Genomic DNA, 26,955 nt, shown 5'->3' with positions numbered 1-26,955 from the left:
TATATTAGAAGCAGTCATATATTTTTTCTATTTTTTCTTCACTCTTTTTTATGTTTATTTTCTTAGAATCATCACCATGGTTGTGGCAACACCTCGGCCGAGGTAACATTACACATTTAAATATAGCGCCCACGCACGTACCACAGAAAGATTAGCTTCACACCATTGGTCCGTCTTTACTGTTTACAGTGCGCTCTCTGATCGTGCGATTTAAAATGTGAGCATAGGGCGATACCATTCATTAGCATCACGGAAGTTATTTCGTTGAACGCGATCACATCATTCTCAGGTATGAGGCATTTTTAATCAAACCGGCTCCTTGTCACAAGTACACGTGGCTTCTTTCGATCTATTGAGGAATGGTTAAGACTTAACCTCCATTCTTGTCGTTTCTTTGTTTAGATATTTGAAGAAATGGGTGCTACTTAGGTAAGGAAGTTTACTTGTGAATAAGCCGTCTAAACATCTCAAAGTCACCTTGCTGATAGGATTTTTTTAGTACAATGGTTTTCATTTCAGGTTCCTTCTGGTTCTGTATTTCAGATAACGTGTTCGCTAAACCTCTAAGAGGTAAGCTTTGAATATGAGCGTTCGTTTTGCGATTCTAAGCTTCAAGTGGCATTAGGCTATTATCATTGTCATTTGGCATTTCAGATTACATCCTGTCAGGACCACTGGTTTACGCAAGACCATTTTTCATTGGGGTAACACGCTTGGTAGGTGGAGCAGTGTGCGACCAATTAGACTTAACTTTATTTCAGGCTCCCTTGAGCCGGTGGAGCCGACAGGCTCATGGTTACGCACCTGCGCGCTATGAGAGGTACTTTACCTGATAACGATTTTAGCAGCTTACACAGCAACCCTACACACTTTCCTACTCCCTGCTGACGAGAGGCAACTACCTCGAAACACGTGTCCAGGGATGGCTAACGCTACTCATACTTGCATGCATTACACGGGCATAGGCGTACTCGCCGACGCTGACCTCAGGGACCATTTTTCATTGGGGTAACACGCTTGGTAGGTGGAGCAGTGTGCGACCAATTAGACTTTACAATGGTTTTCCCTTCAGGTTCCTTCTGGTTCTGTATTTCAGATAACGTGTTCGCTAAACCTCTAAGAGGTAAGCTTTGAATATGAGCGTTCGTTTTACGATTCTAAGCTTCAAGTGGCATTAGGCTATTATCATTGTCATTTGGCATTTCAGATTACATCCTGTCAGGACCACTGGTTTACGCAAGACACAAATTGTCCATTAAAGGTATGATTCATTAACACGTCCTAAAAACACTCTTAGAAACCATATATTTGAATAATCTGCAATTCATACAGTATTTTGAGCCTCCGTATGGACAGACAAAACAAAATTATTCTTTTTATCTTTTTATTCTTTCATTTCAGAATTGCCCATGAGGAAGGAACTAGTACGTTCCGAAATGCATTGGGCATGAGTACCCGTGAATGTATAATTTTGTAAATTTGCAATTGTAATGACTTTTGTTGAAGCATATGAATATTGTAATTCTCAACAAACAATTGAGTTTTATGTCAAAAAGTTTTAGAAAGTGGGCATTTTCTTCCTTTACCATTCTGTGCCTCTCCCTACCTATGGAATCCACGTCTGAGGGAGGGTGACAGTTGGACTGTTTGTGTATTCACTCTAAACAGCCCCACAAAGGGAGCTGAGGCATGCCCTGCATAGCCTGATTGCCCAGCACCAAGCTGATAGGTCTTCCTGAGCTAGAGTGGTAGGAGGAGTTGTCACCTGAATAGGGCTGTGCCTGTCCTCACACAACACTGTCTCCACCCCCCGGTAGTGTGTCTGGAGCCAGGGCAAGGAAAAGCAGGGTCTTGTGCACTACAAAGACCTTCCTTTAAAGTTTGCCTACTTCGGAGGAAGAAACTGGTATAAGTACTGGAGCTGTGACACCATAACTTCAGAACACTTCTTGGCTAAGAGGAAATTCTGCCAAGAAGAAGAGCTGGAGAATCTGTCAGGAGGGACTACCACTTTGCTGTGTGCTTTGATGTTTTGGCCTGCTGCTTGCTGCTTCTGTCTTGAGCAGTGAAATTACTGTACTTTGCTTTCTACATCCTGCTAGCCAAGGTTCTCCACGGGCTTGTGTGTGCTTGCCTCTTGTTAAGAAGTCTAAGGGCCATCAAAAACTTCATCTGCAGGCCCTGAACTTCTCTGCTGGTAATTCTGACCTGCCAAGTGGTGCCAATTCCAGTTCTGGGCCCTTGGAGGTGGTTTGGCTGCTAAAGAACCAAGAAAATCCACTGATTGACTTGCAGCGCCTGTTTTTCCGGACACAGCACTTCTGTGAGGTTGAAAAGCAAATGCTTTTCTGCGGTGTGGCTGAAGAATCGAAGCACCGCCTGCCGTGCAGCTGACAGATCGCCGCAGCCTGAGTCCTCAGCACCATGTCTCCGATGTCCGTGGCACATGCTCCAACTCCAATGTGGGCCCTGCTATCCAGCTGAAGAAAATGATGCATCAACTGCTTTGCAGTTGGGAAGTCGACACAGTGCCTGATCCGCCACCACATTGACTCAGTGCATCTGGATTTTAGATGCATCTTCCCTGTGCGCCAAGTATCTCCTCCCCCCACAATAAGGAATGATGCATTACTTCCCCTGACTTTAAGGAATCGATGCATAACCTCCCCTGCTCTGCAGTAAGAAACCAGTGCATCACCTCGCCTAGCAGTAAGAAATCAACGCATCCCCTCCCCTGAGTGTAAGGAACCGACGCATCACCTCCCTTGGGAGAAACTAATCAATGCTTTGCTATTCAAGCACCTCACCCCCCTGCTTCTGCTTTTGTCTTTGATTTTGACTCACCCCACTTACTTTGTGATAAAAGTGATGCATCCGTAGTTTCCTATGGACTGAATATGTAAGAAATTGATAACATTGTTGGCGAATAAACCAATAAAGACAACTCGGTTAGGAGGGACCCAGGAAGAGTTTATGTGTGTTAATATTATGAGGTTACCGAGTGTTCCATATCGATGGGGTAATATGGTAAGCTATCAGAATTACTGTCATTCGACGGTGGTTTCTCACCACCGCCTGTGTTGTTGGAAAAAAAAAAGATTTTTTTAAAAAAGGACACAAAGCATAACTTTGCCACGGATGGGACAATGGGAGTTTCACTGTTGGTTCTAAGGTTGCTCCTTATTCACATGCTCCAGCGGCCAGGAAACTCAAGAAGGTTCTTGTACTCCCAAAATGTCAATATATCATCTTAGGGCCCTTTGTAATGCACACCTGAGTATGAGTAGTGATGCAGCCCCTGGGAAATTGCCACTACACCCCTGTTTGTTGGTGATCCCAGTAATAACCGCTCCAAGACAGAGACAATGTAGCACAGACCATAGCAGTGTTTGTGCACGTGCCTCCAAGATTGCTAATCATTTGATAGTTGCGATGTTGTGTAGTGAGAGTCAGACTTCAGTAGGTGCAACCTGTGGGTAGACCCTCTCCTTCTTCCTTTAACATTAACCTTTACCAGGTTTAACCTTACCCCTTCCTATTTGACAATTGTTACTCCACCCCTTCCCATAAGACTTACCTGTACCCTCGTCAGTTTGTTGTTTCCAGTGTTATTGTATTTTCGAGTCTATTACTGGTATATTAGTGCATCTCGGGGTAGCTGCCCCCAAAATAGAATGTCATGCCTTAAACGTAGTAGTAGAGGGGAAGCCAGTCGCTTGTGGGGAATGACTGACTGTGGCAAGAGTGATAAATTTTTATGTATTTATTTATTTATTTGAGTTTTATATAGCGCTGGCTAGACCCAAGGGTATCAGAGCCCTTTACATATTTTGAGAGGAAGTTTACAAGTACATGATGAAGTCAATTTGAGTTTAAAACAGTCATACAGAAAAGCAAAAAAGTAAATGAAGTCCACAGTATGGATACATAAACATAGAGCAATCCATCATTTGGGTGGCGGTAAAGGGTTAAAAGGGACAGGTTCGAGTCTGCAGTCAGTAGGTGAGGGCATACCCACAGGCCAATGTCCAACACATTTTGTTGTTCTCATGTAAGTTTAGTGTGGGAGAGCCCTGGACACCAATTGGCGAGAGGGCCGTAGAGCCCAGAACTAAATGAAGAAAGACCATTGGTTCTCTGAATACAAATACTGATACTGAATGCATTTCCAATGGATTTTAAATTTCAATTATTGCGAGATCAGAGAAGTGGTTCACTTCAGAAATGTTATCAGTCGTTCATATTGTAGTTATGTGTGTTATGGGTATATCATGTTGCAGCAAGCTAAACAGATTTACGCTGAATGAAAAGAAGTCATTTCTTAGAAGATAGAAGTCTTAATGGTCTGGTAGGAAGAGGTGTATTCTATATTGGTTGCAAATGTTCTCTGCTCATCTTTGTGTTTCAGGAGCTCTGAAAGGCTTTTTAAAGCATGAAATACTGCTGCTGTATAAAGATTTCAGCTATAAAGGACAAGCAGATGTGACAGTACTCTTGTCGGGTATTCGAGGTCACTAAACAAGTAACTCATTTCGAGCATTGTAAAAGGCACAAAGAGGGCAAGAAACGGGCTATTGTGTTCAGCCCTCTCTAAAAAGCCCTGTGATGGGGTGCACAGAATGATGAAATCGGAAGAATTGGAAGATGGCGAGGCTAAATTGACTTTAGAAGATTGAAAGCTGTATGCTCACCCTATTTGACCTGCTCCACAAGCCCATTTGAGTGCTGTGCTACTCTTTGTACTGTGAGTGAGAGCAGGTCATGCTGGCCAAACACAGAGCTGCGGGAGCTCATATCAACGCTCACCTTGAATTGCCAATATACATTTTTCCAAATAATGTTTACAAGTAGTTGATATCATGCATTCTAGTGTTTTATTGGCAAACAGATACAAATACACATATGTAATTTACCTCGGGGTGGGGGGGCTACTATTTAATATAGTTTATTAGTAAGGTTGTCCAACCTTACTGGAAAGCTGTGCCTTTAAAACAAGCATTGGCACAGGCAGTAGGTTTCACCTATGTGAGAGCTATTCGCTTTGCCAACGTCTTTTAGCAATGATGTACAGCAGCGTGGAATGGATCAAAGTGAAGTGGAACAGCATGGCATAAAGTGGAGTGATCAAAGTTCAAAGGGAAAAGAGAGTACCTGCCACGAATAGATCACATGAAGGCCCTAAAAAAGGTCCAGATACTTAGGAGACCACCACCAAAAGGCAAACCGAATCAAGGTAGAGAAAACAGACAAATAGGGTCTAACTAAATTGGAATATTTTTTGAAAAAAGTCTTTTTTATTTTATTTCATCATTATTATTTACGTAGATATGAAACTCATTTATTTGATACATATAGTAGAAAATTGAACAGAATGAATCAGGAAGAATAGTGAAACAAAACATCAAGGTAATGCAGTTTCTATACAGGGAGTTGCTTACAGTCCCAAAAAGTGCTCCTTCAAACAAACAAACATTCATACAATCATGTATCCAACAACCACATCAAAAGACATATAAACTTCATAAAAACATACAGTAGATTGGAATAATTATTTAACGGCTGAAATTTAAACAGGGGTGGACTAGAAACAGTCCAAGCGGCTAAAAAGGCACACAAAAAGCACGTTTGTAGTAGCCGGAGGTGCGATAACAAAATGCCAACGCGCGTTTCGGTGAACAAGCCCCAACGGGGGCTGCACCTTCATCAGGGCGAAGGAGGACAAAGATGGTGGGACAGGCACACCTGTAAATAAGCAAAATATGAACAATAGGCAAAAAAGAGCAACTCAAAATAACATAATGTCATAGCATGATCATTTGGCTGCAATTACAAAATTAATCAGGGCTTCAATAATGCTTGAAGGATGCGATTAATAAATTAAATAAGGGTCAATCAAGGATAGAACCCCAACATGTTAGGTACGATCTAAATACGATAGATTAGTTTTCATAACAACGGTTTGCCAGTGGTAGAAGCAACGATATATAAGTTTGCAGAAATAAGATTAAAAAATTAAAAAATTGGAATAGAGTGCAACATGGGAGACAAACATCAAGTAAACGATGTAGGTTTTAAAAGTGAGAAAAGGTAGACAAAGTGTATAGATGACTCAGCATATATTGCATTAATGAAAATATAGGAAGTGACTTTCTTAATAAACATATAAAAGATATAAACTCAACCAACAAAGCATAAAGGATAAATAAGATGTGGACCATGAACGGTATAATCCTATATTTCTTCATAACGGTCAGAATGACCAGAGAATATGAAACAGAGGAAACATAGATGTGCTCCGATCCAATAAGAAAGTATGAAAATATGTGCACCAACACCAGACCTATTGCATATCTAGACAAGGATGACGACCTTATATCCCCTCAGAGCAGAGACAGAGAGGGTCGGAATAGTGGAAAAAGGGAATGAAAGTAATATCAATACCATCAAGGGCGAGATGGGCCAAACACTGCTTAAAGGTCAGGCGTTCTTCGTACCGAGAACTAGGACACACATGAGTGGTCCAGCGTTATACGTAACCGCCCCCGATAGCGGTAATGTTTCATATTCTCTGGTCATTCTGACCGTTATGAAGAAATATAGGATTATACCGTTCATGGTCCACATCTTATTTATCCTTTATGCTTTGTTGGTTGAGTTTATATCTTTTATATGTTTATTAAGAAAGTCACTTCCTATATTTTCATTAATGCAATATATGCTGAGTCATCTATACACTTTGTCTACCTTTTCTCACTTTTAAAACCTACATCGTTTACTTGATGTTTGTCTCCCATGTTGCACTCTATTCCAATTTTTTAATTTTTTAATCTTATTTCTGCAAACTTATATATCGTTGCTTCTACCACTGGCAAACCGTTGTTATGAAAACTAATCTATCGTATTTAGATCGTACCTAACATGTTGGGGTTCCATCCTTGATTGACCCTTATTTAATTTATTAATCGCATCCTTCAAGCATTATTGAAGCCCTGATTAATTTTGTAATTGCAGCCAAATGATCATGCTATGACATTATGTTATTTTGAGTTGCTTTTTTTTGCCTATTGTTCATATTTTGCTTATTTACAGGTGTGCCTGTCCCACCATCTTTGTCCTCCTTCGCCCTGATGAAGGTACAGCCCCCGTTGGGGCTTGTTCACCGAAACGCGCGTTGGCATTTTGTTATCGCACCTCCGGCTACTACAAACGTGCTTTTTGTGTGCCTTTTTAGCCGCTTGGACTGTTTCTAGTCCACCCCTGTTTAAATTTCAGCCGTTAAATAATTATTCCAATCTACTGTATGTTTTTATGAAGATGTACTAATGTTATATGTCTTTTGATGTGGTTGTTGGATACATGATTGTATGAATGTTTGTTTGTTTGAAGGAGCACTTTTTGGGACTGTAAGCAACTCCCTGTATAGAAACTGCATTACCTTGATGTTTTGTTTCACTATTCTTCCTGATTCATTCTGTTCAATTTTCTACTATATGTATCAAATAAATGAGTTTCATATCTACGTAAATAATAATGATGAAATAAAATAAAAAAGACTTTTTTCAAAAAATATTCCAATTTAGTTAGACCCTATTTGTCTGTTTTCTCTACCTTGATTTGGTTTGCCTTTTGGTGGTGGTCTCCTAAGTATCTGGACCTTTTTTAGGGCCTTCATGCGATCTATTCGTGGCAGGTACTCTCTTTTCCCTTTGAACTTTGATGATTTCCCTGGTAGTCCTGCCTGTATCAGTTTTCAGGGGTCCCCCTTCTTAGTGGATATAAAGTGGAGTGACTCAGAGTACAGTGGAGTGGAGTAGAGTTGTGTAGAGTGAAGTGGCAGGGAGTAAAGTGTGGTGGTCTGGAGTGGACTGGACTGGCGTAGAGCAGTGAGAGTGGCATAGAGGAAAGTGGCTTAGAGTAGAGCTGAATAGAGTGGAGTGGAGTGGAATAGAGTGGAGTGGCATAGAGTAGAGTGCAGTGGCATAGAGTGGAGTGGCATAAAGTAGAGTGGAGTGGGGTAGTCTAAAGTGGCGTGGAGTGGAGTGGCATGGCTTAGAGTGGTGTGAAGTGAAGTAGTGTTAAGTGGCGTTAAGTAAAGTGGCATGGAGTAGAGTGGGGTAGAGTAGACTGGCATAGAGTGAAGTGGCTCAGAGTGGCATTGTGTGGAGTGGGGTAAAGTGGTACGGTGTGAAGTGGAGTGGCATTGCACAGAGTAGAGTGGCATACAATGGAGTGGAGTGGCATAGAGTGATGAAGAGTGGTAGACAGTGGAGTGATGTGGAGTGGAGTTGCATAGAGTGAACCGGCATGGAGTGCAGTGGCATAGAGTAGCGTGGTGCAGAGTAGAGTGCAGTGCCAAAGAGTGCAGTGGCATAGAGTGATGCAGAGTAGAGTGGCGATGAGTGCAGTGGTGTAGAGGGCAGTGGTTTAGAATGCAGTGGTTTAAAGTTTTGTGGTGTAGAGTGTAATGGTGTAGAGTGTAGTGGTGCTGGGTAGAGTGCAGTGGCTTAGAGAGCAGTGGCATAGAGAAGAGTGGTACAGGGTAGATTGCATTGGTGAAGAGTACAGTGGCAGAGTAGAGAGCTAAAGAGTAGAGTACAGTGGCTTAGAGTGGAACAGAGTAGAGTGGCATAGAGTGGTGCAGAGTACAGTGCAGTGACAGAGTAGAGTGGTGCAGAGTAGATTGGCGGAGAGTGCAGTGGCATAGAGTATAGTGGTGCAGAGCAGAGTGCAGTAGCATAGAGTGCAGTGGCATAGAACAGAGTAGAGTGAAGTGGCATAGGTTGTAGTGGTGTGGAGCAGAGTGATGCAGAGTAAAATGGTGTGTAGTGCAGTGGTGTAGAGTACTGTGCTTTAGAGTAGAGCGGTGTATAGGTCAGTGGTATAGAATGCAGTGGCATAGAGTGGTGCAGAGTAGAGTGGCATAGAGTGCATTGGCTAGAGCATAGAGAACTGCAGAGTAGAGTGCAGTGGCGTAGACTAGAGTGGTGTAGAGTAGAATGCAGTGGTGTAGAGTCGTGGTGAGTAGAGAGCAGTAGCATAGCAGTAGCATAGAGCAGACTAGAGTGGCATAGAGTGGTAGAGAGTACAGTGCAGTGGCGTAGAGTAGAGTGGTGCAGAGTAGAGTGATGGAGAGAGCAGTGGCATATTGTATCGTGGTGCAAAGTAGAGTGCAGTGGCATAGAGTAAAGTGGTACAGAGTAGAGATCCAGGGTAGAATGGTGTATAGTGCAGTGGTGTAGAGAGCGCTGTGACAGTAGAGTGGTATCGAGTGCATTGGCCTAGAGTGTAGTGTCGTAGAGTAGACAGGTGCAGAGTCGAGTGCAGTGGCGTAGAGTAGAGTGGTGCAGAGTAGAATGCAGTGACTTAGAGTAAAGTGGTGCAAACTAGAGTGGCCTAGAGTGCAGTGACCTAGAGTAGAGTGGCATAGAGTGCTACGGCGCAGAGTAGAATGCAGTGGCATACAGTAGAGTGCAGTGGAGTAGAGTGGTGCAGTGAAGAGTAGAGTGGTGTAGGATGCAGTGGTGTAGAGTGCAGTGGCTTAGAGTAGAGTGGTGAAAAGTAGAGTGTCGTAGAGTGGTGCAGAGTAGAATAGAGTGGCAGAAAGTGAAGTGGTGTAGAGTATGGTTGCGCGTTGAGTACGGTGGTGCAGTTTACAGTGGTGTAGAGTGGAGTGGTGCAGCGTATAATAGAGTGGCATAGAATGCAGTGATGTGAAATACAGGATAGAGGGATGAAAAGAAAAAGAAGCAACAGGGAAGGGGTTCAGGTGGGAGAGAAGAGAAGCTTCATGGACGGGGAAACGGGAGGTGGACTAAAAACATAAGCACTCATATGTAGTGCTTGAACACAAAAAAGTAGCTCCGAAGATGGGATAAGTGGAAGGAGACAAGTACTTAGTCTGTGCTCCAAGAGAGGGCCAAACACAAGGAGAGGACATGACACATGACACATGACACATAACACAGGCATGCCAAAACAAATGAAAATGAAGGAAATGAGAATGACACTGAAGTTAACAAATGGTAAGTTATGAGTGGGCTGTAAGCCCCCAGTATGTAAATAAAATATCTTGCAAAGACAGCTCATGAGTTGTCTATGTGAAACCTAAAAATACATAGGCACACCAATCGTGAAGGCTACCCAAGGCTACCGAAGCACCTGCCAATGAGTGCAATCTGGCACCCATATATCGATCTTCATTGCACTAGTCATGTTACTTCTTCACAAAAGCATTTTGTCACTGCTGACGGTGCGTATGTGTTGGGAGTAGTATGAGTAGAGGTGGAAAGGGGTGTGTGCAAAATAAAAATTGCTCTCTCCATGTATACTAACTTGAGCGGCCTAAAATATCCTTCTCTAACTACGACTTTTTAGTCTGTTGTTTTTATAATAGCATAGGAACCAAGCCAATAAAGAACTCTGTGAGATTCCTGTCTTACACACACCCTTTTCCACATCTACTCATACTACTCCCAACACATACACCCCTCCACACCACCTATCTCACATCGGCAAAAAGGGAAGACCTCTGGCAAAGAACACCCTTGTGGGGCCCGTTGGGAATTGCAGCGCCGGCCCAACCAGGAGCTGCCCGATGATGAAGCATGACACCACTTGGGGTGCGTGAGGGCCCTTGCTCCTAAAGGAGCTACTCCCCATCTGTCCTTTCTGCCAATTGGAACATAACTTTCTCCTGCCCCTCCTCCCCCTACCATATCCCTCCCTCCTGCCGCCATTAGGAACTGCATACCCTTGTTCTTTCTATTGACACAAAGGGACGCGTATGCTGGACCTGTAGCGCCCCAGTCCATCTCCTTGTGATTTATATTAGGTTCTCAAGGAGCTCTGTCAACATGGCCTAAAAGGCTTTTATGACATCACAACACGGGGTAACCACAAGTTCACAACTGTGCTATTTCATAGCAGTAGAAACTGAAATAAACGATAGAGGCTCTGTCTGAGAGCCATACATAACTATTTGAATGTGTCCCGATCACTTGTATAGAACATGATAAAGAATGCGACCTTACTCCGCATCAATATGTTTTCAAAATAAATATATGAGTATAATCAGCAGTGTAACAGAGTTGAAACCAGTTGCTTTCCCATTCTGGCAGCTATACTTGAGCCAGAACCAGATTCCTGGCCAGCTTCACCAAATCGCCCCACCTGCCTCCTGGTGCAGTGTGCACATATTAGGACACTTGACCATGTTCATTGTGTGCTTCGCTGTGCGACCACCAGCCATCAGGGGGCGATGGGCTCTTATTTTATTTTCCAGCACTGGAGCTGCCTATGCTTCACTTCATAGAGAATGAGTAAATACTTTTGACTTAGTTTTGTCATGATCTGAAGTCATAAGAAACTTCTGAGCACACTGCACGTCATCAGAGTGAACATACACACGCTCAATGTGTCACTTCACAAATTATTAAGAGATAAACAGAGTTCAGAATATTTTTGCCTTTCTAAAGCTCTGTTTGTGTGTAAGATATGTAAGTACTCTGTCATACGCTTTCAGAATGTCAAGTGTTGTTTATTACACTACACTAATTATTTATATAGCACAGAACACTAACTGGACATTTGGGTATTTTAGAACTTAATAAGTGTTTATTGGTATCCAACAAAATCCATGTTAGCACCATTATAATAATGAAAGAGTGAGTTAAAATCTGTAAGGTTTTCAATTCATCAGGGTCGGTGGGGATCTTTGAAAATGGTGGGGCAGAATACTTTGCAGGAGTTTACCCCATTTTTTTTAAAGATTTGCCTTGATAGGTCATTATATGTTAAGAATTGTCTACATTGTGAAAGCACTAGCATTTTGTTATGGGTATCCCTTCATACCAAGAATTGCAAACAATATTCCAGTACCTGAATTTTCCATTGATACTGCCCATATATCACAGGTGGTCTGTATGTAAAAAAATTACCTAAAGTATTTCTGAGCCAGCATTCTACAATTGTGTGCTTTCCCCAACCAACCCCCTCAGCCCACATATGCCATGGCTGCCCTCTCTGAGGCAAAGAATTAACCTCCAGTATGCCAGCACCAGCATTTTGCCATAGCTGTCTGCTTAAGTCAAGCATTATAACCAGTGTTTCAGGGTCTGCATTTTCCATGGATGCCCTCCCGTATACCAAGAATTACCTTCTCTGTCCCAGTGCCAACATTTTGTGTGAATGAGCTCCAATATGCCAGTAGCATGTTACCATGGGAGAATTCATAAGCTCATAATTATATTGATTATGCTTTGGGCAGCAGCAGACTCACAATCATAAAACAGGCAAACAAACACATTCTCATTCACTCACACACGCTTACTCTCTCACACTTACTCTCTTCCTCTTATTCACTGTAACTCCCACTCTCTCACCTACTCATTCTAACTAATACTTACTCCCACTCACTGTTACTCACACCCAGTGGCGGCCGGCATGGCTCGTAGGTGGGGAGATGGGTGTGTTGGGTTGCTTGGGGGTCAAGCGGGGGTCGAGATTGCAGGAGGGAGCAGAGCAAAAACTAATAATAATAATAACTTACCTTTCCGCTGGGTCTAACGTCTCTGCTCCTGCCTTGGACTTCAGGAACAGGAATCCATGCTTCCTCCACTAAGCCAGATTGGTTTGAGCGCCATGACAAGACACTCAGCCTAGGGCTGGAGGGGTAGGCATGTTCTCCATGCAGGCTGTAATGCAGCCTGCATCGAGAATGGGGAAAGTGTCTTGATTGGTTTGGACGGCCCAAGAGTGCCGACCAAACAGTCGTTGAGCACTTAAGAGTGGGAAAACCACTCCTCCCCTACCCTGCTCTGGGAGCAAAGCAGCCCCGCCCGCCTGCAAAGCAGCACAAACATAAAATGATAATAGCTGAAAGTTATTATCATTTTATGTTTTTGTTTCACAGACTGTTTGAAAGCAGTGGGGCAACACTCCTCCGCCATAGCAGAGGAGCCACCACTGCTCACTTACAAATGTACTCATAGTCACTGATTCTTACTCCCACTTACAAACACACACCCTTTCACACTCACTGACTCTGGACCCTGGCACAGCTGCACCTGCTGCACCATTGATAGCTACACCACTGACTCACTCCCATGCTCTCTCGCAATCTCCAATCACTCACACTCCATTACTCAATCCATTACTCTCACTTTCACTTATTCATACCATCTCTCAAACTCACATTCTCCCTTTCACTCCGACTAGCACTCTCAAATACACTAACACACACATAATCACTCACAAACACACTCACAAACACAAACAGACATAAGCACAAAGAAACAACTTTTTTTTAACTTACCTTGCTTCCTTTGCTGGCAACTCATATGCTTCATGCCAGCAGCAGAGCAGGAATGGCTCTGGACATTAGAACCAGCAAGCCATGATTCCCACTGAGGAGCTAGGCCAGAGCGGCAAGGCAAGGCTTGAAAAGTGCAAGACCCACCACAATCCCTCTCCCATGTTCTTCTTGTTAGGACTTGAACCACAGCACTATAAGAAGCTGGGACCGTGCTGGGGATCATGTCACTGCTTCTCTATGTGGCTTTTCATTGGTCTCAGAGAAGCACTGATGTGTGCCCTGACAGCCACATTTTAGCAAATATACTGTGCTGCCTGAGACATGAGCAGTTTATCTGCTAAGTAAAATGGATTTCACCTGTGTGAAGGGAACATAGTTGACCTATGCCCCATCCGATGCAATCAGACATCCACATACAGACACAGCACTCTGTTTGCTGGATTATGCTTCAGGCCCCTCGGTACCCCTCCTCCTCCTGTCATCAAGAGCCTGGAGACAAGGCAGAGAGGGTTGACCTGCACACTGATAGTGTTAACATTGCTCAGTTAAATCATTAGCAGCCGTAAACCCTTGATAAGGAGCCACCACTGGGATTTATACCCTTTCAGCTGTTTGACGCAGGCACATGTCACTGACCAATTTTACCAGGAATGGGGGAAAGACCTGCAGATAACAAAAGGATTTCAGCAATGTATGCATTTACACTGTTAGCTGCATTATAAAAATTACAAATCTTCAACATGCTACACTTGATAGCAGGCCCTTGAATCCTTGAAAATGTTTTAAGGTTATTGAAACTTGTGCTTAGATATTACTCATAGACCTCTCCATCAAGTGCATTAACCTTCAAAAATGATCTTACCACAGATCTGCAGGATTAAGGTATACATCTGCAAAAGACACCTTAAAACCATAGGCTATCATAAAATGTAGTTTATTTGTGAGTAATTAAGTAAGTCCAAACAGCTTTACTTGTGCTTCGGGACCATACTAATGGAGGTGATGTGCTATGCAAATGCATTGAACATTATATATGTTTCCCTTGTTGCCAATTTCTTTGCTGGCAGAGTTTTTTTTAATTAATCCAAAGGCTGACTGTCATTGACTCTGACCCTAGTGACTCCGCCCCTTACACCATCCCCTTTCTGCCACACCCCAACCACCCCTAATGAATTGGTTCCCAGACTATAGTTTTTCAACTTCCTGCATTGGATACAATACAGCATTTCCATGAACTAATTGTAAAAATGGCCCCATGTAATCCTAAAAGATCTAAAGTATAGCCCATTGTATTTTTATACGCAATTAATTTTTTTGGGGGTGGGGCTAGTTTTTTTACTATGAACTTTCAAAGTGTTGATAATAAGTTCTGAAGTAACTTAAATAGTTCAGGTGACTAACCTTCAACCAAACATTGGAATTGCCAAAAGAGTCCCACACAGGACTGGTGTCTCAGGTTGAATCTCAGGATTTGCAGGGAGTCTGCAGTGTCTCTTGACTGCTTCTAAAACCTTCCTTTCCCAGTAATAAACGTATGTTAAAGCCTGAGGTAGTTATGTAACAGCAGACGATTTAGGAGAGTAAGGGGCAGATTTATGTTTCCTGGCGCATCCCTGCAAATCAGCTGGGATGCGCCAGGAAAGATGCGTCACGCAAGTTTACCCTTGCGCCACCACAGATGCGCCGCATTTACAATGCAGCGCATCATGGCGCAAGGATAAACAGATGCGTGACGCATCTGATGGCATAAGGGCGGCGCATTGCTGGAATCATGTCGCAAGCACGACGCAACTCCAGCAATGCTCAGGGGCTGCCCATACCAAACATGCTGCGTCATGCCTTACACCTGCTTCAAGCAGGCGCAGGGTTTTGACGCAGCAGCGTCGGAAAAGTGACTCAGTGAAATCTTGTAGATTTCACTGCATCACTTTTCCGAGGCTTTTTCCGATGGAACGCCCACCCTGCATACATTAAACCTGACGCAGGTTTAATGTAGCGCAGGGCTTTACAACGTGACGCATCTCCCTAGATGCGTCACATTGTAAATAAGGCGTAACATGGCACATGGTTTATGCCGCCGCTGCGGTGGCGTAAATGTCTCGCAAGGGGCTTGTAAATTTGCCCCTAAGTCTAGCCCCTTTACCCATTGAAATGTTACATTTCTGGGGCAAAAAATGCATCAGTGCACTCTTCGCACAGCCTGGCTATCTATTTTCACCACTGCAGAATGTGGTTCCACATCCATTTTGCGCTGCATAACTTTTTTATATGTTATTTATGATCTTGATTACTTTATGTGAACGTGTTTTATGATTTATGATGACGCAATTAAATAGTCAGGACTTGTTTTTTTTTTTATATATATATTTTAGCCTGAATCTTTCCTTCACAGTATCTCTGATGGTACTTGGTGGTCCATCTACATACAACATACAATTCTGTGCTTGTAAGATAGCAATTATGTTCACTTTACTGTCACGTGCAATCGCTCAGTTCAAAGAATACAGCATGAAACAGGCCCAGAATGATTTTGGATTGCTTATCTTCTTTCTCTGCAGGCTCCGTTTGCTTGCAAGGGTTTGAACCCAGCTTGAGTATGATTGCTCAGATTAACCCCTTGATGGCGGGAATGGGCCTGGTACCTCAACCACTAGAACTCTCAGTCGTGAAAGAAATAATTCACTGCAAAGACTGCACCCTTTTCCCTCCAAACCCTAGTAAGTAACACGTGGCTCTTCAACTTTTATTTATATGCACGGTTTATTAAAGTATGATATGATTTTGTGACTTTCATTTTTTGTTGCAATTTCAGTTTTTTTCTTTACTATGTCCTTCGCAAATTACTCGAAAGATTGCCTTTGAGTCTTTAAATAAAACTTTGTAAATACATTTGCAATGTCTAGGCAAGCCTGACTCCAAAGGATTGCGCTATCATGTCACTTTACCTTGCTTCAGTGCTCTTGACTTATTATTCACGTTTATGATTTACCTAATGATGTAGCTACGTCATGCGACAATGAATTCGAAGGTAAGTCGAGAAAAATGTATTAATACATTTCAGTTTAAAAAAATGTCCAGAGAATTTTGAGTGGAGAGGTTTAACAGCCGACCCAAATTTTGTTTTCTTTTCAAGCTCATTTTCAAGTTAGGGAAAGGCCTGGGTGTGTGTGTGTTGGGAGGCGCTAGCATATAAACCGAGCAGGGCATGCCCCAACTGCCCAGAACAAGCACTTTTTTTTACCTTAAATGTATTGTCCATACTGTTGCATTCTGCTCAGTGTTCCAAAATTAGTAGTTTCTAACCTCAAACACAAGGCAGGAAAACATTAATGGCTGTGCACTGTGAGGTCGCGGTCTACTGAAGAGATGCACATATGAAGTGTAATCCAACTCAGAACGTTGGATTTGCGATATTGAAGTAGAACATCTATGTATCTAGTCCAAGAAGAAATATTGTTAAAAGTGGTATTATGGTTTTCTAGTGAGATTGAATACTAATCAATGTCATAAAACGTACAACTTCATTGAAACATTTCAGTTAATGAGAAAATATAATTATGATCCAAATATCAAAGTGACAGTGAACTTCCAATTACGATCAGCTACAAGGTGTAACACACCTATGCATTGTTTAGACCACAAACATGACATTGATAGGACCAGATTCTTGCCTACCTTATAATCTCCAAGAATCCTCTCAGGTCGCCAGGATCTTTTTATCTGCTAAATAGTGTAGAGGGGAGAAAATTCAAATCTCAGTACATAATTAACAGAATCAAATTTCCGTTCCAAAGGACCACTGACTCCGAATCAACATTTAAAGATTTTATTACAACCAGGAATAAATGCACATACAAGCACCTCAATACAAGGTGAAGAAAATAAATGGGCACAAATACAAAGGAAATTCTACGCAAGAGTCTCATACGACTCAGAATAAAAAGGATAATCAATTCTAAAAGCATCAATAAAACAATAATTATTCGAATCTCTATATCTGAAATCATTAGCCTAAAAGAAAAACAGTTAGTCTTTCCCTACTCTATCTCTAAGGTGACATCCCTACTTAGCATTTCCCTCCCAGACAAGAGAATAAAAAGGTGTCAGAAGTGAAGACTTCCTTAGAAGTACATTCACTTAATCAGAGCTCGTTCTAAGATGCTCCTTCTAGCTTCCCATCTAAACCTCAACTGCTCAACCCACGGGACACTGTCCCTAATACAAAATCCCAAAAACGTAGAACACGTCCTTCGGCACACCTCTTCAGCCAGGTCTTCTTCCAGTACTTTTCCAGTGAAACTTGTACTTCATCCAACGACGTTAGCTTGATCTTGGGTCCCAGGCACCTTCTGCACTGAAAGTATCATCTGTAAATTCCAATGTAGTCCCCTGTTGGCTTCTCGTACCCTCCTAACTCCTAAAACAAAGACCTAGTCTCTCTAACGAGCTAAATGTCCTTGCACCTGCAACAGAAACATGGGAACAAAAAACGTTTCTCTTCTCTAAGATTTTCCATTCTCCAGAAACCCAAAGCCTTTACCAAGGGAAATCATTTGTGGCCTACAACGTTTAGCTAACATAACAAATGAACAGGCCTTTCTCTTTAAACGTATATGCGATCAGGCCTTTACATTGTTAAACACACTCTAAAATCACACTTTAAACATTAGTCTCATTAATCCTTCATACGTGAATAAGCAAACTACACGTGCAACTTTAAGATGGTGCACGTTTAAACCTAATGCACCGCGTTACATGAAAACCAAGCATCATGCATTGACTAAAATACATTTGCAGTGAACTACGACATTACTCTTCATAAAAACATGATTACATTTCTAATCACACCTATGTTAAACAGATTCTAGTGATACAATTCTATGTCACACCTAAACTATTTCAATTAATATGTGGGTGCGGACTAACAGTGATTATGATGCACCCCTACAATATTTCAGAATAACGTGGCGCTCTATCAACATCACAGATCATATTACAAATGACATGATTAATTACTTCTCCTCCCCAAAACAATGCTATGAAAATTTGAATGGGAAATTTCTGTATTACATTTCCATGCATGAAACTTTCCAAAATCAAATAGTGATGGAAAAATTATGTTTTGTGAAAGTTGCATATAAACGGGACTGAGTAAACACTTTTGCAATGAATTGCATGCAGTACAAATGTGTTCTAGTACAAACTTGTGCCAATACATGCTGGTTGTAGTGGCAGAGAAGACCTGCATGCACACAGTACAGTTCTGGTGCTATGTGCTCAGACTTAGAGTTAGGGCTGCAAACCTTGACTCCATATTTTTACATTTGTGTCGGTGGATGAACCCAGACTTTCCAGATGGTGGGATTTCCCCCCCAAGCACCTCATTATTTCTGCAAAAATCCTTTCTTAGAATATGATCTGCGGACCCTGATGGTTTTCTTTCCAAAGACCAGTAATGGTGGACAGAGAAAATATGATTTGTTCATTCTGGTTTCAAGTTCAAATTAAAAATATGAATCCTTTAACCGTCCTCAAACCTACTAGCATCTCTGGGGTCGGAGGGGCCGATGGCTTCCATGCCTCAGCTAAATTTTTCTGGTCCCCCTCCTTTTGTCCCACCACCATAGTTATTAATGTTGCCCTCGTTGACGGGATCCTCGATGTTCGCAGCCTTGCTATATCTCGAGACTAAAGCATCGCTTTGGCTGTGTAACGCGTCCTCTATGCGGATCCACACAACGCTTTGCAAACCAGGATTAAGGTACTCTCTTCAGCAGGCCTAACTGGGCCCCTGTAGCCAAGTTTCATTCCATCGCGGTCAGCCTGAACTTGTGACTTTGTCCCGGTCCAGCGCGACCAGATATCCACAGTGGCGGTTTTACGGCTTTTGGCGCTATTTTATCCCAAAACTGTAATATTCACTATCTCCAGTTCTGCTAATTGGATTTGGTCTTGTTTTATTGATTAAAACTCACTCTATTTTTCTAATGCTGTTGTGGGCTGCTTTTGTGGTGTGTTTTAACTGTGTTACTGTTTGAGTACAATTTCTTTACACTTTGCCTCTGAGTCAAGTCTGCCTGTTCAGTGCGAAGCTACTCGAGGTTTGATATGCATTGCCTTTAGCTCTCTAAGAAAATAACCATTTAGAATGCCTTACTTGTGGAATATTGTACTTTCTCTATGGCTAATTAACTGACACAATAGAAAAGCCTTGGAATCTATCTGCATTATTTCACTTGGATATAGGCTTGAAGAGGCTTCACAGCTCAGAGGCTTAGTAGTCCATCCATATCTGGGTTTCCTTTAATTTCTTGGTCCTGCTATAAGAATGCATTTATATCTAAATGTACACACACGCTTTTTATGAGTGCCTTAGGTAGGTTGCCAACACCAGTATTATTTGTGACCCTTTGAGTGCAGCTGTAAAACAGTCAATAGAGACGCAACTGCTCAAACAGCACTGCCAAATAGCCTTGAATTCTTAGTCCTCATTTCTGCTTTTTTTTAAACTGAGCATATTTTCACAAGATCCAAATTAGTGCACAGCAGTAAATGACCTCTGTTTTTGTGCTGCGATTGGTGTTGATTCATCAAGCGATGTTTGCAATATTTCTTCCCAAAATTACATTCTGGGATTTGGAATAGGGAAACGTACATTTTGTGGACCCCCAAACCCAAAATACATTTTACCAGTAATGGCTAATCTAGCCTTAATAATTGAATGTTCTCAATAAATAAATCATTTGGACCATTTCACAGGTATTAAGTGGTTATCATCTTATAAGTGGAGGGGGGTGGGGGTTTAGAGAATTGAAGAAACCATTTAAAGCAAGGAATACCATAGCTCTAACCCTGCCAATTTCTTTCTTGTTGTATTCAAGAAGAACAATTTAAGCCACCTTGCCTTACAGTTTTTAGTATTTCCACTATTTGGATTCTGTCCTCTTGTTAGCTTGTTTTATTTTGTTCTGATCTGAGTTTGAAAAGGGGACAAAATAAAATTGAAGTTTAAATTTCTGAAAGTAGAAGCTACTGAAGTGAAAGGAATGAAATAATGTTCAAATATTGAATTGGTCTCTTTATAAATGAACAACAAGCCACATGTGCAGAAAGACAAACATACTTTTAGTTTCTTTAAAGATAGCTGGACACATATTCACTAAAATCTTTTTTAATTTGAACACAATTCTTACCAAATCATATGTCATAATATTCTCTTATTGTTAAACTTGTTTTTTGGGAGATATCACTAATAAAACTTAGTCAAAATGTTTTGCTAGTAGAACTTGCTTCAACAGGGCTTTCAAGAAAAATTGTTTATTGCTGTACGTTTCTACAGTCCAGAGCTTCATTAGCTCACAGGTTGTAAAGTGTACAATCTAACACACTGTTACTAAATCACAAGCAGCTGTAATTGATGATAAATAGTACAAACCACAAAGATTAATATGTGTGCGGTGTGGGGCACGCAGTTGCGCGGACCCCCAAACCACAGCACCTTGGAAACAAAGTCTATGGATGATGCACAACGTCGTGGAGGTAAGGCATCGGTGACAAGGTGAAGCCGGTTCCCTGGTTGCCACAGGGGAGGTGAGGCATTGAAGTGAGACATTGAATCCAGGACAGGGAAAGTTAGACGTCGGCAGCGGTGAGACGTCGGTTCCGGTGAAGCGATGCGAAGTCGAAGAGTTTGTGGAGTCGGTTATTGTCTCTGCGATAATGGGATGTAGGCTATGATGGTGATGGCGTCGGTGTGAGCGCTGGCATCAGGAAGGCCGATAACTGCAGGCGTTGGATCTGCGGTGCAGGCGGGGCAGTGCATTGTGCACTTCACGAGCAGTGCTCCTGGCCTCGGTGCAGGTCAAGGTATCACTAGCGGCGTCGCTGATGTCTTCGGAGTTGTTTTTCTTGCTTTGCAGTACCAACCACACAATTTTCTGGGCCCAGGAACTGGAATTGGCACCTTTTTGAATGCAGGAGTCAAATGAGGAGTCAAGGTGCAGGTCAGTGGGTTTCAGCTGAAGACTTTGTGGCTCTGAGACTACAGAATAGGAGACAAGCACACACAAACCCTAAGAGTCTTCATCAAGCAGGTTCACAGCAAAGTTCCAGTCTTTGTCCTCTCCTTGGCAGAAGCAGCAACTGCAGGCCAACCCAGCAAAGAACATACAGCAAAGGGGCAGTACTCCTCCTTATAGCTCTCCAGCTCTTCTCCTTCGTAGAGGTTCCTCTTGAGTCCAGAAGAGATCTAATTCTCTGGGGTTTAAGGTCCAATAATTATACCCCACTTTCTCTTTGTGGCCAGGGTATCTGCACTCAGTCCAAACCAGTTATGTCCTCTATGGTACAGGAGGACCACAGGGGGTGGAGACAGCATTGTACAAAGGAGACACAGCCTATTCAGGTACAGGTGAGACTCCTCCCACCACTCTAAATGCAGCCAAGCTCTATTCAGCTCAGCTCAGAGTCATCCAGGAAGGGCCAGGCACACCTCAACCCCACAAGTGGCTGACTACAGTGAATGCACATCCCCAGCCCCTGCCACTCCAAAACCAGGCAGTCAACAGACAAACAGCAGAGGCTAAACAAAAAAAAGCCTACTTTCTAAGAGTAGCTGCAATTGTTACTTTCTAAAAGTGGCATTTTCAAACACATAATTTAACAACCATCTTCTTTAAAAAGATGTGTTATTAAATTCTGAGTTCAGAGAGCCTAAACACAATTTCGCTATCTTGTACTAATGGAAATGTATGCTTGTAAGATGTTAAAGAGCAACTCCCATGTTGGCCTATGGGACAGATAGCCTTTCAATAGTGAAAAACGAAATTGGCACTATTTCACTATTAGGACATGTAAAACACACCAGCACATGTCCTACCTTTTACATAAACTCACCATGCCCATGGCGGTACCTTGCGCTTACCTGAGGGGTGGCTTACATGTACGAGAAGATAAGGTGGGGCCTGGCAAGTTGGTGCACTTGCCAGGTTGACATGAAAGTTTAAAACTGCATGCACAGACACTGCAGTGGCAGGTCTGAGATACATTTAGAGGGCTACTCGTGTGGGTGCACAATCAGTGCTGCAGGCCCACTAGTAGCATTTGATTTACAGGCCCTGGCACACTCAGTGCACTTTACTAGGGACTTTCCAGTAAATCAAATATGCCAATCATGGATAACCAATCATAACAGTAATGTACACAGAGAGCACTTGCACTTTGACACTGATCAGCAGTGGCAAAGTGCTCAAAGCATCTAAGCCAGCGAAAACAAAATCCATCACACAGTCAAAAATTCAGTAGGTAGAGGCAAACGGTCAGGGGAAACCACAGCAAGGAGGCCAAGTCTAACACATTCTTTGAGTGGCCTAATTGTTGAACGGACATGTTGTTTTTATTAAAACAAAAATCTTGGTACTTTTTAGTTGCAAACAATCTTTGAATTCTAAGACATTAGTATCTGTATATTTAGAACACTCAAATGAGCTACATCTGTAGAATCCAATAGGTAAAATCATAGCCAAGTATTATTACTATTGAAATCACACGATTGAGTCCACTGGAACGAAGGAATGTTTTAGACATGGCACATCTCAAATAAATTATGTTATTTTTTGCAAGACAAAAACTTCCAAGGTTCCTTCTTTTCTTTAAAGATGCAATACTTCCTTGTGATATTATAACTAACACTATTTTGTGGTAAATCTTATATTATCCTCTCTTCTTTTTTAGGGCCATGATTTTCCTTCAATAATTCTTGTATATTGGCATTTTATGCTCAAGTTGACTGTTACAATGAAGGAAAGCCAAGTAGTCAAATCATGTAGATTACACTTGTAGATTTCGAAGTCGACAAAACATATTTTGGTAAGGCTAGTTTGCATAAGCACACCATTGCAGAGTTTCCAGTGAGACTATCATATAAATACAAATGACAAATAATTGTATTTGATTCAGACCTCAACTGAGCTGAGGTCAACAAATACAAGTACATAAAATAGAAAGTGTTAGATTATGTTATTAAAAATATTTTAAAAGCTCTTTATAATGAGAGCCAAGTAATAATAGGTTGTGGTCCGTACGAACAACATGCAATAGTTAAAACTATTAGATTTGAGCACTTTTTCTTTAAAATAACTTTAAGAAACTATTTCAATTCAATTCAATTCAAAAGACCTTTATTCGAATTTCTTAAAATTCTTAAAAGTACACACATAAAAACAGTTCATTATTACAATGTTTCAAAATACAATTTCATAAAGATTTAAAAAAAGAACTAATACAGCAGTCATTCAGGGATTTTCCATCATTTTGCGTACACGTGTTATGAGTCTTAAGAAAGTGCTAGTGCGAAAAATCAATTCATCCGTATCCAGGGAGAATAGCATTAAACGGGACTCCTCCAAAGAAAGGGGTCTTTGTTTTCTAAAATAAGGTGTTAAAAACCAATTGATATATTTTAAATAAAATTTACAGAAGAATACAAAATGCAACTCATTCTGTGTACTAATACCATCACACGGGCAGGGATTATATTCTGTAGGGCGGTGGTAACCCAAAGGGAAACCCAATAGGAATTTTACAGAGCCTGCCCTTAGGCGAAATAACAAAGACCTTTCCCAGTTAGACATAGGAAGGGTAAGGTAAAGTGGGAAAGGTTGCTTACACAGATCGTTCTCCATATATCTAACAATAGTAGATTTGGATATTTCCCTTTCCATTCTTTCTGTATCAAAAAGTGCATACAGTGCTTGTTTGACCTCTACCTTATCTTTAAGTTCAATTCTGAATGGATCAGAAAAGAGATCGCCTCTGTTCACGGCGCTTAGTGTTTTTAGAACTCCGGCGAGCCAGGGAATTAATAAGCCGTGATCACATTTGAGGCAGTCTTTAATTATATCTTGTGTTAAGGTGGCTGCATTGTGCCTCCAAATTCTCAGCCAGAATAAAGCTGATCTGGATCTAATAAAATCACAGATATAGGGGAGATTTAGCTCTTTATGACAAATAAATTCAGAGGACGAGATTGGGGCGCCCAATAATTTCCTACAGAAACGGCTCTCTTCGCGTTGAATACCGGGACTTTTACCCGAACCCCAAACCTCAGCCCCGTAGGTGGCAACAGGGATGCACTGTAATCTAAAAAAATTTAAAATGGCTCTAGTAGCACCTAATTTCTTTGGACGTGGGAGGCTCAATATTGAATTGGTGGCTTTCGAGAACTTGCTCATGGCGTGGGCAGAGTGCCCACGCCATGAGCCGTTCGCAGCGAAAACCACCCCTAGGTATGTAAAGGAATTTACAGAATCTAATTTGTCGGGCCCTATGTGTATAGTGTTGAGTTTCCGTTTCCCAGGTCCACATGACATTATAAAAGATTTTTTTAAATTTACACGCAGATCTAGGCCCTCCATGTGGTGGACAAAATTTTCCACAAGCAAACGGAGGGCATTTGGAGTGCGGTCCATAAGGACCGCATCGTCTGCATATAGTAAAACTGGCAAGGGATGCCCCTGAATAATTGGCACATCTTTGGTCGCTTGTTTTAATACTTTTGCTATACCATTGATATAAATAATAAACAGCAGGGGTGCTAAAACGCACCCCTGTCTGACACCCCTGCCGATTTTTATGGCTCCGGATACTTCGCCACCCAACCCAATCCTGACTTGTGCCCTAAGATCAGTGTGGAGGTACGCCAGAAAGTGTACGAGGGCCTCATCCAAGCCATAGTTAAGAAGCATGGTCCACAATTTAGATCTATTGACTAGATCAAAAGCAGATGAAAGATCCATAAAAGCAAGGTAAATGGGAGATGATCGAGCAACGTTGTACTTGTCAATTATCAATTTTAAGTTCAGACATTGCTCGACTGTGCCCACCTTGCTCCTGAATCCCATCTGACACGGATCCAGTAGGTCTGAATCTTCTGTCCACTCTAACACCCTATTGTAAATAACTCGCCCAAGTATTTTTAGGGTGTTATCCAAGAGCGAGATTGGGCGGTAGTTAGCTGGATCTGATCTGTCGCCCTTTTTGTAAATTGGGACTATAATACTTGAAGACCACGTCTTAGGGATGGGTGCTTTTGACAGGCTGTTAAAAACATTGTGAAGGATTGGTGCCCATAAATCCGGACTATGCTTTATAATATCTAAAGGGAATCCATCTGGGCCTGGTGCTTTGTTACCAAGGCTCTCTCTAATGGCTGCTTCTACCTCGTGAAGGTCAATCTGCAAGTTTCGCAGCTGTCCCAGATCTGGGGTAATTAACTCCTCAATGGGGGCAGCATATATTTTAGAAAAATGGGCTTCCCAAGTGCTGCTGATTATATTACAGCTAATTGAGGATAAAAGTTTGCCCATGTTGCGCATTTTCCTAACGGCAGACCAAAATGGGCCACTACTCTTCAAGTTGGCGCTGTCAACCAACAATTCCCACTGTTCCGTCAGTAGTGCCGCCTTCCTTTCAGCTATTTTTTGTTTGTAATGTTTCCTAGCTGTCTGTACCTCTACTGGGTTCCTTGGCTTGGTGGTTAATGCCCTGCGTAATTCCCTGTTTGCAATAGAACAGGCAGAGTCAAACCACCTTGGGTCTTTCTCTTTTGTAGAAAGTGGGGCTGACAAAGAAGTTTTAATTACCACACATAGTTTGCCAAAATCGGTAATTATTCTATGGCAATTCCCCTCAGATAAAAAACAAGAGTTTATTAATTCTAGATGGTCATTTTTTACACTATCGAGTATGGCTCCACAATCAATTCCCCTCCATTTTAAACAGAAACCACCACCAGATGGTATGATATCTCTTGCTCCGTTGAAATTAACATATACCGGGCTGGGCCCTAAATGTAAGGTGACTGTAAGGGGATTATGGTCTCCAAATAGTGTCTCTACCACATTAGAGTCTGTGACACGATCTGTTAGATAAGGGGATGTGAAAATAAAATCAATGGTTGAGCGAGAGTCCCTCCCTCTAAACGTAGTGGCACAAGCCATCCTAGAGGTTTGGCTTGCTTCCATTACATTACTAAGAATGTGTTCATTTAATATGTTAACTAATTCAATGCCCCTTCGTTCTGCTTGATCCAAATAGTTTTTATCCTCGTGCCGATACTTCCTTAAGATTTTCGCATTGAAATCTCCCCCAATAAGAATCCCTGACTTCTCTTCTAGACCTATATTTGTTTCGAGGTGTACCAAAATGTTGGAAAGTGCTGTGTAGTTCCTATTCGGTGCAGAATAAAAATCATTATTATAAAAATTAACTAAATAAATCTTGGTCTTTCGCTTATATTCAAGAACCTGAATATTTGGGTTCCCTACTGATAAATCCTTAAAAGTACCACCCGCCAATATCCTGATTCCGATAAAAAGTCCTCCCACTGCACGGCCAAAGGCAGGCTTAGATGCCAACACGCTAAAGCAATGGTAACCCTCTAGGTACACGTTCCCTACGGCCCAAGTCTCTTGGAACATGATAATGTCTTTGCCATCCAATAGCTGGACCCATTGAGGGTCAGACAATCTTGAATCTAAGCCTGCAACGTTCCAGCTAAGGATTGACAGGTCTGAACCACTGGGGGTACCTAAATGCTTGTCCCTTGCGCTCTGCCTGGGATTGGTTAGCAAGGTTGTTGTATC

At 42.0% G+C, this 26,955-nt stretch overlaps 1 protein-coding gene across 3 annotated transcripts in view; it reads left to right on the top strand.

Moving 5' to 3' along the window:
- ENOX1 (ecto-NOX disulfide-thiol exchanger 1) overlaps nucleotides 1-26,955 on the top strand; it is a 2,037,207-nt gene that overhangs the window by 1,511,531 nt on the left and 498,721 nt on the right. For all 3 annotated transcript variants that reach the window (XM_085621817.1, XM_085621818.1, XM_085621816.1), the window contains one exon: nucleotides 15,871-16,029. In XM_085621817.1, coding sequence (XP_085477943.1) covers nucleotides 15,871-16,029 — 159 coding nt within the window. The remainder of the gene's footprint in view (nucleotides 1-15,870; nucleotides 16,030-26,955) is intronic.

This window comes from Triturus cristatus, chromosome 8 (assembly GCF_964204655.1).
Source record: "Triturus cristatus chromosome 8, aTriCri1.1, whole genome shotgun sequence".
NCBI lineage: Eukaryota > Metazoa > Chordata > Amphibia > Caudata > Salamandridae > Triturus > Triturus cristatus.
This window is presented reverse-complemented; position numbering and strand designations above follow the sequence as displayed.